This window comes from Sciurus vulgaris (genome assembly GCF_902686455.1).
Source record: "Sciurus vulgaris genome assembly, chromosome: X".
NCBI classification, from domain to species: domain Eukaryota; kingdom Metazoa; phylum Chordata; class Mammalia; order Rodentia; family Sciuridae; genus Sciurus; species Sciurus vulgaris.
The window spans coordinates 73,835,684-73,854,633 of NC_136471.1; the positions used below are offsets into that span (position 1 = coordinate 73,835,684).

General features: G+C 32.9%; 1 protein-coding gene across 11 annotated transcripts in view; it reads left to right on the forward strand.

Annotated features, from left to right (window-relative positions):
• ATRX (ATRX chromatin remodeler) overlaps window positions 1-18,950 on the forward strand; it is a 236,556-nt gene that overhangs the window by 148,668 nt on the left and 68,938 nt on the right. For all 11 annotated transcript variants that reach the window (XM_079123003.1, XM_079123002.1, XM_079123004.1 and 8 more), the window contains 6 exons: window positions 4,727-4,864; window positions 6,098-6,273; window positions 8,013-8,130; window positions 13,683-13,813; window positions 14,421-14,509; window positions 14,632-14,804. In XM_079123003.1, the coding sequence (XP_078979129.1) occupies window positions 4,727-4,864; window positions 6,098-6,273; window positions 8,013-8,130; window positions 13,683-13,813; window positions 14,421-14,509; window positions 14,632-14,804 (825 nt within the window). The remainder of the gene's footprint in view (window positions 1-4,726; window positions 4,865-6,097; window positions 6,274-8,012; window positions 8,131-13,682; window positions 13,814-14,420; window positions 14,510-14,631; window positions 14,805-18,950) is intronic.

Consider the following 18,950-nt stretch of genomic DNA (forward strand, 5'->3'; position numbering starts at 1 on the left):
ATATCTATTTATGACTTTATTACTATAGTAGTTTCTTAAAACATCTGGTTTAATTGCAAGCATTTATCATTCTTTTTGATAACCTGAATGTTCATCTACATTTTCTTACCTGTAATTAATGACTTGAATTTTTTAAAACTTAAATACATTTTATTAAGTTGAAACTTGAGTCACATTAATCATTGGTTAATGTATGACAAATTCATTTAGCGTACACGAATCCACACTGGAGAAAAAGCTCTATAAGAGTGATGAGTGTGGACAAAGGTTGAAGCAGAGATTTGAAACTCATTCAGTACCAGAGAATTCATACTGGAGAAAAATCCTAGCAGTGTGACTAATGTGACCAGTGTTTCAACCAGAGTTCCCACCTTATTCAGCATCAGAGAATCCATACTGGGGAGAAACCCTACCAGTGCAGTGCAGGTAGCAAACGCTTCAGCCAGAGCTCATATGAAGCAGCATATGAAGGTGCACAATGAAGAAAAGCCTTGTAAAACCCAGGGTGAAAACATCAGGGCAAATACTTAATATCTTCATGTAAAGCTATTTCAGGAAGGAAGCCAGTGGCTAGTCTTATCAAATTAAAAGAGTCCTTTCAGCCCTCTTTAAAAAAATAAAAAAGGACTAAGATACAGGCTTGTCTCTTTTAGAAATCAGGATGCTATATAGTAGATCACTTAGATACTGGGTTCTTCTCTAATGGAGACATTTGGAGTTTAATGACAGTTCAGCTGCTGTTGTTTTTATGTGACTGGCACCCCAAAACTGAAAATATAAAATACTTGATCTGTATTCTGCCTTAATTTCTCAAGTGTGAATAGGATCAAATAACTCTTGAAATACACAAAAAGCAAGGTAAATGTTAACATAATAAATTTTCTTTAAAAAATTCAAACAAAAAAATAAAATCCTTGATCTCACTTGAAATTGTTTTCTGCACTGTTTTGAGAAAAAACGTTTGATTACTCTATTTTAGGATTTTCTGTGGAAGGAACTTAAAAAGTGAGAAGGAATTGATTTCTTTAGCTTTGAAGTTCTGTGACATTAGGAGATCATATGTTTGCAAAAGCTTGCAGTTTTTTTATTGTGGAGAATTACACATAACAAAACTTCTATTCCCGGTGCTCTGTAACTATCACAGTTATTGCACCAAACTGCAGAACTTCTTTGTCACCTTGAAAATAAACTGTACAATTCTCTCTCCTCCTCACTTTCATGCTCTCTCCTCCATTTCACTCTCTCTTGTGCGCGCACGCTCTCTCTCTTTTCCTCTCATTTTCTCTCTTACCCTGTAGGGAGACACTCTGTTTAATAAACTCTCTTATGTGAGTTCCTGTGTCTGGAGTGGTTTCTGGGTTCTTACATTGGTGTCGTGTCTCGAATGGGTTCTTCCACTGTCTGTTAAGCAGGTGGAACCCCATCTGACGCCCCAGTGCCCCCCAGACATGGCCTCACCTTCCATTTGCCCGGATGCTCTGCTCTGCATTCATCACTGGACTTGAGATTGGTATACAAGCCTTTAAAGCAGAAAATTTATTAAGCTGCTGTTCTCCAAATTAAACTTGTCTGTAATGAAGCACCCACCCCCAGATGCCTTTAAAACCTGCTCTTCACCAACCAGACTTCTACTATGGATCCCTCAATTAACCCAATTTCGAAAAAGGGAAATCCAAACTGCTTGCCCCACCCTGCCCCCTTCCAGCTCGAAGAAGCCAGAGCGGTTGTCATCCCCTGTTCCCTATAGCAGTAAGGAGTTCCTAAAACTAGAGGGGGGAATAAAGCCAGAATTGGGGACAGGCAGTGTAGAAATAGGGGATCAGTCAAATCGAGGAAATGAAGTCCATGAAAGCCATCTGCCTCTGGAAGTCTGGAAGTTGGAGACTGCCTCTGGGAGAATGGACTTTTTACATCTCACCTGCAAAACCAGGCCTAGTCACATAGGCAGGAAGGAGAGATGAGGTGGGAAAGAACTGGAGAACAAAAGATCTTCTTATAAAAACAGAAACGGGGGAATATAATATAAAGCTGCTCCCCTGCCCTTTATGCTGCAGTCATTTCCCCGCCTCCCAACTTCTTGTCAGTCTGTGAACGTCCTAGCTAGCTATTGGTTCATCAGTCAGCTTGTAAGTATCCTTCTCCGTTATTGGTCCCCTGTTAACCTGCGGAATTCGACTGCTTAAGGATAGCTCCCCTGCCATTTTTTTTTCATTCTCTCTCTCTCTCTCCTCGCTTTCATGCTCTTGTGTGCACGCTCTCTTTTCCTCTCATTTTCTGTCTTACCCAGCAGGGAGACACTGTTTGCTTAATGAATTCTCATATGTGAATAAAAAGAAAGAAAAGAAACTGTACCTATTAGCAGTCATTCCCCTGGTAACCACTAATCTGCTTTCTATTTCTATGGATTTGCCTATTCTTGACATTTCATAAAGATGGAATCGTGCAATATCTATCCTAATTTATTTAGCTTAATGTTTTTAGGGTTTAATCTATATTGCAGCATGAATCAGTACTTTATTACCTTTAAGTGCCAAAGAATATTCCATTGTATGCATACTAACCATATTTTTATTGATTAGTCAGCTGATGGACATTTAGCTTGTTTCCATTGGGGGTAGTATAAATAATGCTGCTATGAACATCCATGTATAAGTTTTTATTTCTGCATCTATTTTCCATCCCTTTGGGTATGTAGCTAAGAATGGATTTGCTGGGTCTCATGGTAACTTCATGGTTTCCTCCACCATGGTGTAGGTGGCATCAGTTGTTGAAGTGTTGTGGGCTGTTTGGGGTAGTTTGTTCCCTTGCTTTTTCATACTGCTTGTATGTCTACTCATTCGCTGTGATGATTATTGCTTCTACTTTTATGCAAGGGACAATTTAGTGAGCTTTCTTTTAAGTGCACTCAGTGGAGTGAATACCCAGGTATAGCTACTCTCATGCACCATGTGTTCTTGCTCTTCCCAGTATCAGTACCACTTTGAGAAAAGATACTAAATCCTATTTACTACTGTTACTTCAGAACAAAGCCACATACTAATAAGCCTTAGAAAAAAAACAAAATTTGTGGAAAATGTTCTCTGCAGGTATAAATCTTTTGTGTGAGTGTGTGATGCTGGGGATTGAACCCAGGGCCTTGTGCTTGCGAGGCAAGCACTCTACCAACTGAGCTATCTCCCCAGCCCTTGCAGGTATAAAATTAATAGTAAGACTCTGGAATAGGTTGAGAAGTTAGCTACTAGTCAAATTACTGTTATTTTATATAGGGACTGAAAAGGGAAGGAGAAGAAAATTGACAGATGAGAAAAAGAAAAGATTGAATAGAATAATAAAAACCAAGTTAAAAATCAGAAAACAATGGGATTCAAGGCAGTAGTAGTAAATGCCAGAGGGAAAACGAGAACTAAATAGATCAATTGTAAATCTGAGGTAGGAAAACAAAGATAGAATGATTCCAGGTAATGCTTTGAAGCATTAGAATAAATGACAATCAAATGGGTTGAGGGCACAATGTTGAATTACTCTATTGATTCAAAATGAAGAGTAATATATGCAATATCAAAATTGACATTAGAGCTATTTATCATAATATGCCAAGGTGGAGAAAATTCTTACTGAGTCTTCCTGGTTTGGTTTGCATCACGATTTGGGACTTTCAGAAGACACCCATCACTCTTGACTAACAATTCTATTTTTCAACTGTCATACTAAAGAAGTTAACTTCTTAAAAGTCTTGTAGAAGATGAATTTTCTCTCATGTGTAACAGATAAAGTTTGATAGCTGCTATTGCTGAGATCAGTATTTAAGTAATACGTGTATGTATATGAACCAGCAAGTAAATTGTATAGGTAGGATACTACAGCAGACAAAAAAAGTGTTTTCTTTTTGTTTTGTGTTTTTTACATAAAGGTCACAGTATTTCTTCTGGGTCACTCTCAACTGAGAGATCTTTTATAGAAGAAAGGTGTTGTTCTCACCACCCATATCCATGCAACAGCCAGTTTAATGCTACTTTTTTAAGTTAAATTTCCCCCAACAATGAGTGTTAGTTATTTAGAACAATTGAGAAATATTTACTGGCTTCTTTCAATTTATTGTATTATTCCTTATAAGGTAACTTGTTAAATTTGACTTTACATGTATATATAGATTACTGTTAGTCCTTGCCATTAAGTTGAACCTGTATGCTAATGCCAAAATACTGTCTTCAGATACATTTTAATCTTAAAAGAATTTGTTTTATCAAATACTCCAGGTCTTTTAGAGGCATATTTTGCCCCCTAGTGTTTTTCTTTTCTGTTTTAAAATGGCTGACATTTGAGCTGGTGTTGTGGCTCAGTGGTAGAGCACTTGCCTAGCATGTGTGAAGCACTGAGTTTGGTTGTCAGCATTGCACATAAATAAAATAAAGGTCCATTGACAACTAAAAAAATATTTAAGTAAATAAAATAAAATGGCTGGCATTTTATTTTGGTCCATACTTGCATACTCACTCAGTGGAGCTTAAATACCATTTATAATACTACTTTAATATTCTTCTTTTGGGATATAATTAATACTATTTAATGCCATATTAACCAATTAGAGCAGCAGATAAAGCATGATTATACCTAGTGTTTTATTATCTTCCTTCAAGAATAGCACTCTAAAAGGATTAATTTTACTTATGTGCATCACATTTCTATTTTTATTATATTAAACATTGTTTTTTATGCATTTTTATAGGTCCTGACTTTGTTGTTTGTGATGAAGGCCATATTCTAAAAAATGAAGCATCTGCTGTTTCAAAAGCTATGAATTCTATACGATCAAGGAGGAGGATTATTTTAACAGGAACACCACTTCAAAATAACCTAATTGAGTGTGAGTTTATTTCTACAGTTATGCTGTAGAGTATTGGATTTGCCTCAGGTTTATTTTTGCAACTTCTGCAATTAGCCTTTTCTCTGTTCAGTATAGTCCCTCACCATGATCTGTATATGTCCATCATAGTCTATTGTGAAAGAATACCACATTTTCCAAGTGAGATACTTTGTAAATGACTTATAAAATACCCTCAAGAGATGTGCCCTTGTGATTGTGCAGATTAAAAATATGGAAATCAAAATATAGTTAAATATTATAAGTCTTAAGTGCTTTAAAATTTAAAAATGCACATTTCTTTACATAGGAAATGTTGTAAAGATACTTATTTAGTTTTAGGGAAGGTACTGTTAAATAAAAGGAAATGCCAAATATGATCATTTCAGGAAGGAGGAGTTGGAGAAGAAAACCATGCTGAATCCATGGCAGAATAGTTTTTGAGGCTGAGAACAAATGAGTAAATTCAAGGAAGTGTTCTTGTGAAGTTTCTTCATTTTCGTATGTGTGTGGTGACACTAAAGAAGGAAGGTGAAATAATTTAGCAAATAACAAATTAAGTTTTCCATCATACTCTCCTACTTTTTTCTCTTTCTCATATTGGACTTTTTTGTTTGCTGCATTCCTCCAATGGTTTTACGTTAACTTGTTTTCTGTTTTATTATTTGAGTTTTTGATTATTATTTAACCTTAGGCTTTATTTTTTTAGGCTTCATCTTTGTTAATTTCCCTTTTCTATTATCCCATTTATAGATTGCGACTTCATATTTTAGCTCTATTTAGTATTGGACAGTTGATAACCCTTTTAAAGACTAATGGGAATGGGTCTTTTAATATAATCTTTGGTATGGTAGCTTATTATCTACTTTTATTTTTATTCAGATCTGTTTTCTTTATAAGGTTGTATGATATCAAAATCATGGTTAGGATTATGGATCATGTGATTTATACTTTGTATCTCTTAGTAATGACTTAAAATAAAATACTCCTTAAGTAATTTTTTTAAAACATTCCTGCCTAGTATTTAAGGATTATTTTTATTTCAATTTCTCATTTTATTTAAGCAATCTAGTTTAAGTTCAGACTAATACTAATGTTTATTCTACACTCAGTTTAATATTCTTTTTACCATAATTATGATTGATATGTGGTTTTGACATCAGCAATTCATTGGGGAAGTTTTCTGAGTGTTTTAAAGTTTCATTAATGTTACTGAATTAATGTCTTATCTTTTAGATCATTGCATGGTTAACTTCATCAAGGAAAATTTGCTTGGATCCATTAAGGAGTTCAGGAATAGATTTATAAATCCAATCCAAAATGGTCAGTGTGCAGATTCTACCATGGTAGATGTCAGAGTGATGAAAAAACGTGCTCACATTCTTTATGAGATGTTAGCTGGATGTGTTCAGGTACAGAGATGTTCCATAAGAATGAAATACTGTCACTTTTTTATTGTAATCCCAAAACATTTTCTGAGTTTAATCTTTGTTTTCCTTTCCCCCATTCAGCATGTGGTTTGAAATTTATATCTCTCAGTCTTGTTTTCAAAAGTTGATGCAGCATTGAACTTTTAAAACAGTTTATTGGGAATTTTAGAACACAATTAACAATTCATTTGCAAAGTTTAAAACCTCATATTTTATTGATGTTTAGATTCTTCTTCCTTAAGACAGTGAATTCCTTAAAAGCATAAGCTACTATGAATAAGAAGTTTCTAAGCTTACCCTAGATCTATAGTATACTGTTCTGAACCTCACTCATTTGAAATAGTAGCAGGAGAGGTCAGTATGAATTAAGAGAGGAGTCATATTGTGGGTACTGGGGATTGAAATCAGGGATGCTTTACCTCTGAGCTACATCCCCAGGTGCATACATGCGCCCCCACCCCCCACTTTTTGAGACAGGGTCTTGCTAAGACTAAATTAGTGATGCTGTCCTTGAACTTGAAATCCTCTTGTTTTAACCTTCTGAGTCACTGGGATTACAGGCATGTACCATGGTGCCCAGTGAGACAAGTCATTTAAAATGTAATACTTAAAGAAACAATTTTGTTACTTTCACATATAGGCAATAATCTAAACAGGCTAATAGTGTTTACATACAGAACTTTGTTTAATCTACATTCAGAAATAGATAAGAAAACAAAACAAAACAAAAGAAATAGATAAGAATATAGAAACTGAGCTAGTTGTTAATAGATCGCAAGACCTGGACTTTCTTTTCAGATATTGGATTTTTATGGTATCTACAAAGAACCATCACACCAGACAGGCTGTCTGTCCTTTGGGCTGGATACACTGCCATCATATAAGGCCAAGTCATCCTATTTGGTCTGGTTGGCTATATATATAATTAAAGTACTCTTTTTTTAAAAAAAGAAAAATATTTTTTAGTTGTTGATGGACATAATACCTTTATTTTGTTTAATTTTATGTGGTGTTGAGGATCTAACCCAGTGCCTCACATGTGCTAGGCAAGCACTCTATCATTGAGCCACAACCCCAGTCCCTAAATACTTTTTTTCTGTATTACTGCTACTACCCAGGTATCACTTTTTCTGATTTTTCTTTTTTCTTTCATAGCACATTAGTGTTTTTTCCTTATATGTACAATAAAATGTTTTCAGAAGTGCTTGTACATGTCTTGTTTTCTCATTTGGGGAAACATTTCTAGTCATGTTATTTGGCACATTAGTATATCTTACTAAAAGTATAACTCAGACCATATTACACTTTGATTCATTGGTATTAGCATATGATTAAAGAAAGTCATTTTGTTACTACAACTTAACTATATTCCCTCTCCATTTTCTTGTTTTTTCCCCATTATTCTTCGAGGAGACTTACCTTGATAACTGAAATTGCTTTAAGAGGTCACTTTGTCATATGACCACTTAAAAACCTGACTTATTGCAGTATTCTTTTTACGAGTGCACTGTGTTGTAGTTGTATGAAATGATTAACTATAATAAACATGGATCATTGTGTGATTATTGAGGACAAATATATTTTTCAATTTTTTTATGTTTGGTGACTAATTATGTGTATCTTTTAGTTGTAATCAAAACAAGATTACAATTCTTAAAGCAGTTCATTACTGTCATGTTTTTAGATTAACTAATTTTTAATATCTTTCTTGTTATTTACAGAGGAAAGATTATACAGCATTAACAAAGTTTTTGCCTCCAAAACATGAATATGTATTAGCTGTGAGAATGACTCCTATTCAGTGCAAACTTTATCAGTACTACTTAGATCACTTAACAGGTAACCAATACACTTATTATTTTCATCTTCTCTATAAAGAAATTCTTTTTCTGAAGAATACTATTCTGGTAATTTTTCCATGTTCTTTTTCAATTTTACATTTGAATGGATATCCTTAAAAACACAATAAAATAAATCACTAATTAATCTCTAAGAACAAATGAATGAAAAATATATACATCATGTATACATAATAAATACTTTTAATTTGTGAGAAGCTATTTCAGAAGAATTGTGAATATGATACACAGAAATTCTGGAATATTTTAAAAAGTATTCAGTTGCATTAATATTAAAAGGCATATAAATTAAATCCATGAGATTGTTCCTTAGTTATCAAATTAATAATGTTTGAAGGCAAAAAAAAAGAATGAAAGACAGGGCATTTGGAATGATCTCCATGTTGTAATGAAAATATAGCTGCTTAAAATACACTGAAATATTAGCTGAAGTTGTTTTCTTGGTGATATCATTATGAAGATATTATTTTTTGTGCCTTTTTTTAAGAAAACAATGCATTGGTATTATTTTTTAATCAATAAGTGTGTGTGTGTGTGTGTGTGTGTGTGTGTGTGTGTGTGTGTGTCCCTTTCCTTATGCCCGAAGTTGTTCACATAATAAAACCTAGTCTGTGGATCTGGAGTGAGAGATGTCTTATTTTTTGGTCATTTTTTTGGGGTCTTTCCCCAAGTGATGTGCCAAGTTTTGTTAGTGAATGCATGTTAGAAAATGCCCTTGTGCCCATTGTGGATGCAGTAAGTGATTAAAATACGAGGAGGGTGGAAGTGTACATACATCTATTAAAATTATATTTTATGATACTAAGGTGGTACCCTTTGTGTAATATCTGTGAGTATTATTTTATTATTTTTTGGTGGTATTGAGGATTGAATCCAGAGGTGCTTTACCCTTAAGCTTTATTGTCAGTCCTTTTTATTTATTTTTTTTAATATTGAGACAGGACCTTAACTATGTTGCCCAAGCTGTCCGTGAGTTTTTGATCCCCCTGTGTCAGCCTCTGAGTTGCTGGGATTACAGGTGTGTGCCACCATACCCAACATAGAAACTTTCTGTTTTAGGGAAAATAATGTTTGAAATTTAGTATCTTACCAAATTGCTTTTTAGCTATCTTACAAAAAGACTTGTTTTGACTGTGGAAAGAAAATCAGTTCTCATAAGGCACACATTTTTATTTGCCTGTCAGAAGCTGTTAGGTTTAATATACTATTCTGTTTAAAATAATTAAAATTGTATATGCAATTAAGTAACCAAATGTAATTATACCAATGATTGAGTTATACTGTAGTTTAAGAAAAAGAGGAGTGTCCAGAAAGGATCAGTCATTTAGTTAATATTTTTCCTTTTATGAATGTTGTTTTATTTTAGTGAACTAACTAAACTAACTCTGTAGTGTTTTTAAATATTAGATATTCAGCTATTTTTAATAATTGGAAAAATGTTAAGATCCCAGAAATAGATGTTAAAATATTATTTTGAGAACAATGCAATATTTAAGAATTATGGAGCTATATTCTTAGCACTATTAATTGATAGAAATGCTTGAAACACTAATTGCTAAAACTTTTCAACTCCACATTATTCTTAAATTATTTTCTGATTCATGAATGAGATACAAGTTGTGGGATTCCAAGGTGTGACATTTTTGTTAAAGTACAATAATCTGTGTTAATTACCCCCTTTTGAAAACATGCACAAAAGGCCAAATGGAAGCCAAGGTGTGGGTGTGCCCGTGTGCCTATAATCTTGCAGGAGGATGGTAAGTTCGAGGATAGCCACAGCAACTTAGTAAGACCCTGTCTCAAAATAAAATGTAAAAAGTGCTCAGTATGGAGGACTGTACCCCTGTGTAAAGATAAAGTACCCCTGTGTTCAGTCCCCAGTACTGCCTTTCCCCAATAGAAAGCCAAATGGATTATATAAACCAGTATTCTATCTTGATTCTCACTGTAAGTCATCATGGTATTTCTTTTGGAATTTTACCCATGTATCTCACTTGCATTGAAAATGTTTACTAATTTATCTGTTATGTAGTCCCAAAAATTCTTTTGTTTCTATAATAGACTTTTTAGATTGTGCTTTGTTTTTTATTTTAATTTTATTAGAAATAATTTATAGAATATTCAGTATTTGAAAAATGAAAGTCAGAAGACACTAGAAGTGAATTTTGAGAAAATACAAAATCTTAATTTTCCTTAGTTCTTCTTTTGTAAATTAATTTTAAGTTGTCATATAAAAATTATACATATTCATGGGGTACCATGTGATGTTTCAATACATGTACACATTGTGTAATGTTCATCTAAGGGTAAATATATCTCTCTTTAAACTTATTTCTCCTGACTATAACTTAGTACCCATTGACCAGTCTTTACCCATCCCTCTTTCTTCCTTACTTTCCCCAGCCTCTTTAACCAACATTCTACTCTTAACTTCTATGAGATCCACATTTTTAGATTCCACATGAGTTAGAACATGCTGTACTGATCTTTCTGTTCCTCCTTATTTCACTTAACATAATGACCTCTAGTTCTAATGACAGGAATTCATCCTTTTTATGACTGAAAAGTATTCCTTTGTGTATATGTACCACATACATTATCCATTCATCAGATGGATATTATTTATTTCCATTTCTTGGTTATTGTGGATAGCACTGCATTAAACATAGCAGTACAGGTGTCCTTTCAACATACTGGTATCATTTCTTTTGGATGTATACATAGTAGTGGGATTGCTGGATCATAATGATGGTTTCATTTTCAGCTTTTGAGCAACCCCATACTGTTTTCCATAATGACTAAAGTAATTTACATTTCCCACCACTAGTTTATAATGGTTTCCATTTCTCCACATTCCTGAAAGTCTTCTTTGTTCAGAGATTTTTTTTTTTTTATTGTAAACAAATGGGATACATGTTGTTTCTCTGTTTGTACATGGCGTAAAGGCATACCATTTGTGTAATCATAAATTTACATAGAGCAATGTTGTTTGATTCATTCTGTTATTTTTTCCCTTCCCCCCACCCCCAGAGATTTTTTATTACTACTACAGTCTGTTTATAATTGTTCTTTTTACTTTGATTCATTCTTGGAGGGTTGTATGTTTTTAGGAATTTATCCATTTTCTTGAAGTTTTTCAGTTTGTTTGTATGTAATTGTTAATATGTGTTCTTGATCTTTTTTTTTTTATTTCCAAGGCATCAGGTACAATTTCTGATTTTATTTGTTTAAGCCTTCTCTCTTTTTTTTTCTTCATCTAGCTAAGTGTTTGCATTTTATTTTTTAAAAAACTTCTGGCTTTGTTGATTTTCTTTTTTATAGTTTATCTATTCTCTGATTTATTTCAAGATCCTTAAAGTATAATGTTAGGTTGTTTATGAGTTTTTTTTACTTTTTAAATTTAGATGGCTATTACTACTATGAATTTCCTTAACTTCCTCCTTATTACCTAAGTATTTTCTTTGACTGAGTTAGAATGAAATTAGAAACGAGTAGTTGAAGGAAAGTTTAAAAATTGACCAATATATTTAGACAATCCACTTCTAATCAACCCGGGGTTCAAAGAAGAAATCCCTAAGAAAGTAAAAGAAATATTTGGATATCAATGCAAATGAAAGCACCTAGGTATCAGAATATAGAGTAGAGTTAAAGCAGTCCGTAGAGGGAAATATAGTTATAAATCCTTATTTTCAAAAAGAAGAAAGAGGGCTGGGATTGTAGCTCAGTGGCAAAATGATTGCCTTGGGGGAAGGCCCTGAGTTCCATCCTTAGCGCCACATAAAAACAAATAAATGAAATAAAGGTTAAATTCTTGTAAAAAAAAAGAATAAGAAACTTTATAATCTAACTTTCCATGTGAAGAAAGCAAAATAAGAGCATACTAAATCCCAATTAAGTGAAAGGAAGAAATAACAAATACTAAGGATAGAAAACCAAAAAAGAAAATCATTGAAACCAAAAGTTGGTTCTTTGAAAGGATGAACATAATTGATAAGCCTTAAGCCATACTTACAAAGTAATAGAAAAGACACAAATAAGGAATGAAACAGTATTCTGCTGACTTTAGAGAAATAAAAAGAATTATAATAAATTTATAATAAAAGAATTATAAAATAATTATAATAAAATTATATAATATATAATAATATTATAATTATTATATAATTGTATAAAATAATTATAATAAAAGCATTTGTGTTCCAAGAAATCAGATACATTGTTTTTTTAGAGTAATGATTTCTGTTACACACAATGGAAATACCTCTATCTGGCACAATAATAAGTGCAGATTTATGTACATTTTTTATTTTTATTTTTGTTAGTAAATTTTCTATCAGGCTTGCAAATTACTGGTAGACTTATATGGTTTAAAACTGGGTAGTGGGATGGGCTGGGGTTGTGGCTCAGTGGTAGAGTGCTTGCCTTGCATGGGTGAGGCACTGGGTTCAATCCTTAGCATCACATAAAAAAATAAATTAATTAAAGGTATTGTGTCCATCTACAACTAAAAAAAATTAAAATAAATAATTTTTAAAAATGGGTAGTGGGGATGAGGTTATAGCTCAGTGGGGAGTGTGTGCTTAATGTGTTTGAGGCCTTGGATTCAATCCCCAGCACCAAAACTCCAAAAAAACTGAATAGGGAAATATGTTATTACTTAAATGTTGTTTTTATCCTTTTAATTTTTCTTTTGCATTTTGCTACCTTTATAATTTTATATTAATAATGGAATTTATGTTCATTTTCTTTTCATTTTGCTTTTATATAAAAATATTTCATTGAAATTATGCTGGACAGAACAAAGCCAGTATTTACATTTGCACACCAAAAACAAGTTTTAGAAGTACAGTTTTTTGAATAAGCATACTTGGAGAAAGTTGCTACAACTTTTAGATAATGCTTTATCTAAAATAGGAGCTTCTAATCTAGAGCCCATGAATACAGAATCTAGGGGACTTTAAGAACCCAAATGAGAAATGAAAATGTATGTTTACCCTGTTGTCTGTCTAAAATGGCAGCTTTTTTCAAGTTATGATTATAGGCAACAAAATTTGCTTATACTAATCATAATTGTGATTTTTATGACCAATCCGTATTTTTATATAATGTTATTGATACCTCTAAATCACTTACATTCGTCAGAACTTTAAATTTTCAGGTGCTTATTTTGCCTGCTGTTAGATTTATTTTGTTTCTTAATGTGTTTTCTTTGTTGTTGTTTTGTTTGCTTTCAAACCTAGAGCCTGGTGCATGTCGAGCAAGTACTCTACCAGCCCTCTAATGCATTATTTTTTTAAATCACATATTTCTGTGTCACAGATTTGCTGTTTTGATAGTTTCTCTATAATGGGTTCTTTCATAATTTTATTTATTTTTTTGTTTACCAAATGTATTTCTAACAAACAAGATTTATAAGCTTTTACACACTTCCAAAGGGTTCATATCATAAATAAGGGCCAATCCTCTAATGTGGAAATACCTTGTTGAAATAGAGAATTCTTGCATCTTAAACTGTTTTTCCCTTTTGACTAGGTGTAGGTAATAGTAATGAAGGTGGAAGAGGAAAGGCAGGTGCAAAACTTTTCCAAGATTTTCAGATGTTAAGTAGAATCTGGACTCATCCTTGGTGTTTGCAGCTGGACTACATTAGCAAAGAAAATAAGGTAAATCAATAACTAAAGTGGTTTAAAAGGAATCTTTTTGAAGTAGAATAACCCTAGAAAAAAGGTCAAGTTTTGACTTAGTGTATGCGCAGAGCAATTTTCTGTTTTATTCAGCTTTAAAAAATTTCCATTTCATTTCTACATGCCTTGAATGCATCGTGATTAAGAAAGAATATTAATTGTTCTTTTGTTCATTTTTAAAACCTTTTATTTTGAAATAGTCTTATATACTTATAGAAAAGATCCAAAAATAGTTCAGAGTCCCCCTATTCCTTTGACTCAGATTTTTCTGATATGAACATCTTGTATAACTATAGTGAAATGAATAAAAATTAAATATTAACTTTGGTCCAATACTATTAACAACAGACATTGTTTGGATTTCATCTATGTTTCTACTTATGTTCTCATTATTTTCCATGATTCAGTCCAAGACCTCCCATTGCATAGTCTTATCAGGTCTCCTTTATCTCTTCCCATCTATGTCAGTTCCTCAGTTCTTCTTTATCTCATGTCAATGAACTTATCGTTATCTGAAACAAAACATCATAATTTCCAGTATACATTGAAATAAACTACTCAAACATTTGTCATTTGTTTTCTCTAGGGATATTTTGATGAAGATAGCATGGATGAATTTATAGCTTCAGATTCTGACGAAACTTCCATGAGTTTAAGCTCCGATGATTATACAAAGTAAATTGAGTACTTTTTGTACCCCGAATTGATAATTTAGAACCCTTATTTGCTGTTTGTCCTATAATAATTGACTTTTTATCTTTGCTTTGCTTTCCTAACATTCTTCTTTCTCTTTTTAGAAAGAAGAAAACAAAGGGGAAGAAGGGGAAAAAGGATAGTAGCTCAAGTGGAAGTGGCAGTGACAATGATGTTGAAGTGATCAAAGTCTGGAATTCAAGATCTCGAGGAGGTGGTGAAGGAAATATGGATGAAACAGGAAACAACCCTTCAGTTTCTTTAAAGCTGGAAGATAGTGAGTCTAATGAATAATGGCACATTGATTTAGAAAATGTCAGATCATTAGGGCTTTTTTTTTTTAGCCAATTATGATTGTCACTAGTTGATTTAAAGGAATTTCTTTCCACAGTTTATGAGAGTTTAGAATAGTCACATACATATAATTATAACAAACATCTGATGAATCTTTAATTACAGGGAAGCCACTTTGTGCTCTTTGGAATTTGGAAGGAAAGGAAAAATTAACTAATTCATTTACATACACGTACCTACACTCTGTTATTCTGTGTTAGGTAACAGAGAAGCCTTGAAATGTAGTTGATATCTTTAGTTTTATAAATGAGTACTATATCTGGGATTCAGACCAACATATGTCTAATCTTAAAGTCACCATGGTATTTTCACTTAACCATATGGGAATAACTGGAAGTATCTCAGGCAATGAAGTATGATTATAATAATTTTATATAGTAAAGCTAATTTTAATCATTTAGTCCTTTTCCTTTCTAATTCTTCATAATCTGTAATTATTGTTTAGTTTCAGTTTCCCTGTATTATGTACAGCATGTGCCACTTTTTTTTTTATCTTTCCTGTCTTGTGTATGAAAGTGAAAGTCTTAGATTGAAATCTCCTATGCCTTAAGTTATCTTTACATGTGTATATGTTAAAGGATTGGCACTGAGCCTCCGTATTCTCCTATTGCAGCCTGATTGTGTATCTAGGATCTTTGAAGCTGGGACCAAATATCAAAATATTTGAAATATCAAATATCTGAAGAGAGCATAGTGTAATGGTTCTGAATATCTGGCATTTGGGAAGTTTGGAACAAAGCAGTTAATCATCTGTGAGGAGAAAAGAGATAGGGGAGTCATTTGAATGATCCTGTGATCAAACAGGTTTGACTTGTCTCAGATCTGCAGCTGAACCAAGTTGGTGATCTTTGATGAACATTTCTCTCTTCAGTACCTCTGTAGAACAGACAGGTGGCAGCCTAACCACAAATCCTGGATTCTCCTAGAAATTAGGGAATTTAACAAAATTGAACTACAAAATTCCCCTCCTTATTATTCTTTCCTGCTCTCCCATAAAGGCAGTTTACTGTCAGTGTTCATGTTCCAGTCATACTTAAAGAATATTTTTATAATAGTAAAGGAATAGTTTAGTTTCAGGTAATGGAAAGCTCCTGTTCTATCTTCCTTTGCTCCGTCAATTCGCCTTTTCCATTTACAGTTCTCAAGTCCCTCATCTTATAAATAGTCTGTGTGTTCCTGGGGATGATTTTCTTAATATTATTTGTTGAAATTTTTCTTATAACTTATTTTTAAGAGGAAGAAATAACCAGTGTACATTGTCTTATGCTGTAAATAGTTTATGTAAAAGTATGTTGATGATTTCTTCATCACTTGCAAGTTCAGTTGGGGTCTGAGCAACTGAATAACTGCCAGAAGCGAGTATCTTATTCGATTTTTTTCTGGTGTGTTATATAAGCATTATTGCTTTCTACATATACCGTAATATAAAATTAGAAGTAGAAGGGTACATGTTGTAAGCCTGAAATCAGATAGGGAATGCCATGGGTTTTAAAAGACAAACTTTAACCAGTTTGCATAGGGTTTTTGTTTCATTATAGCTGTGTGCACTCAAATTGACATTATTTATACATGGATACATTTTATATTTTTGTAGCTTATATGCATGTATAGTTCATTAGAAGCATCTTTAGTACTAATAGATGATGAAAATCTATTTTTATTATTTACATCTATAGTAATTCCATGAATATATCACAGTATTAGAACTTATATAACTTGTACTATATATCTTTAAGATAAATCACTTTCTTATAATAAATGTAAGAAAAGTTAAATAGGAAATATTAAGGGTTCATAGTGTTATATATAGAATTTGAAATAAATATCAAATAAGTACATGCCTTTAATTGAACTATAATAAGATTTTGCTACATATTTCATGTACACAGCAGTTACTGTTTAATTCTTTTGCAGTAGTTTTTTTTTATTTTTCTGAGGAGTAGCATCTTGAATAAGTCATTCAAGGGTATGTCAACATTCTAATTTTTGTGTTGTATGAAAAGCAAAGCTAAGAGTTAGATTTATTATTGAATATTTTTAGAGTAAACTTTATCACGGAACAGTAACATTTTAAAAGGTTTGTAATTTATTATGTGACTATTTTTTGGAGACAGAAATCCTTGTGTTATGATGTAGAGCAATAATATGAGCACTAATATACCAGATTTATTCAGTCAACAAATATTTATTGAGTGCTTTCTATGTGTTGGGTACTGTTCTAGAAGTTTGAGTTATATCAGTGAACAAAACACATTCATGGCACTCATCATTCATTTTAGTCCATTTTCTGTTGCTATAACAAAATACCTGAGACTGTAATTTATAAAGGAAAGAGATTTATTTTGGCTCACAGTTATGAAAACTGGAAAGCCCAAGATTGGGCAGCCATGCCTTTTGAGGGCCTGTGCTTTGTCCACATGTGATGGACAGTAGAGGGTAAACTGTCAAACATGAAAAACACAAAACATTAGGAGCAGTCTTTCTTTACCACTCTGACAAGTGGGAACCCATTTCTGTGAGAAAGGCATTAATCCCACTTTTAACAACCCAGTCACTTTTTTTTGCGATACTGGGGATTGAACCCAGGGCCTGTGCTTGCCAGGCACCAACTGAGCTTATATCCCCAGCCCACAACCCAGTCACTTCTAAAAGTACCATTACCTCTCAGCATCATTACATTGGGAATCAAATTTTAACATGAGTTTCAGTGTGGACAAACCATTTTCAAACTTGTAATACCATTCTTTCTTTTTCCCTTTTGTCTTGAAAATGTTTTGGATTTTAAAAATATTTAAAGTGTATTTGTATCATTTATTTCTTGATCCATTCTTTAACTTTTTCAAATTACCAACTAATAGCATAAGACAAGAAAATTTCCTTACACACACCCACTCCCACACCCCACCATGATTTAGTATCTAAGCAGGTCCTATAGCACCATTCTACTACTAGTACTACTACTACTGATACACACACAAAAATACTTTAATGATATACTACTTTATTTATTTTTGGTACTGGGGATTGAACCCAGAGGTTCTTTACCACTGATCCACATCCTCGGCTCTTTCTGTTTTTAATTTTGAGACAGAGGATCACTAAGTTGCTGAGGGCCTTGTCAAGTTGCTCAGACTTGCCTCAGGCTTCTGAGTTGCTGGGATTACAGCCATGTGCCACCATACCCAGCTGAGCTACTTTCTTTTTAAAACTCAATATTATACTATGCTACAAGTGTGATAAAGGACCTTTAAATATATATTTAGAATGTATTGAGTAGTTAAGGGTGAAGGTATAGTTTTCTATTTATTTTCTATTTCATTTATGCTTTATTTTCTAAGGATTTTTTTGTTTGTTTGTTATTGTTGTTACTGAGAATTTAACCCAGGGGCATTCTACCACTAAGGTACACCCACAGTTGTTTTTTAAATTTTTTATTTTAAGACAAGGTCTGGCTAAGTTGCTGAAGGTGGCCTCAGACTTACAGTCCTCCTGGGTTGCTAGATTACAAATGTTTGCCACCACTTCTGACTCTTAGGATCTTTTGATATCTAGGATGTATATAAAGGAGTGACTTTAATTTGTTAATCCATTCATTTATTGTTACATGTCATATAACAGTTATAACAGAAGTCATGACTAATCCATGTGGATGATGAAATAGGAAAATTCAACTTGAAGTATATATTCATAAGTTTTTATTTCATACAATACTTAGGATATTGAAATACCCCTTACTTGTCTCTATCACTTTTTTATACTTTACTATAAAGTACTATCATATCCAATGGGATCAATATTTGAATGGCAGGGTTGTGGGCATAGTTTAGTTGTAGACAATGTGCTTAGAATGAGGAGGGCCTTGGTTTGATCCCCAGCACCACAAAAAATAATTAGAACGGAATCTGATGTATTTGCGCAGAAATTGTCAGTGCTGTTCCAAACTTTGAGACTTCATATTTAGCTATCCTACTTTTTTAGTTCTGATATTTTCAGATTAAATTATTTTAGTACAGAATTCTCCAAAGGTTCTAGTTATTTGCCAGTGGTCTGATTGTAAAGGGGAGTTTAT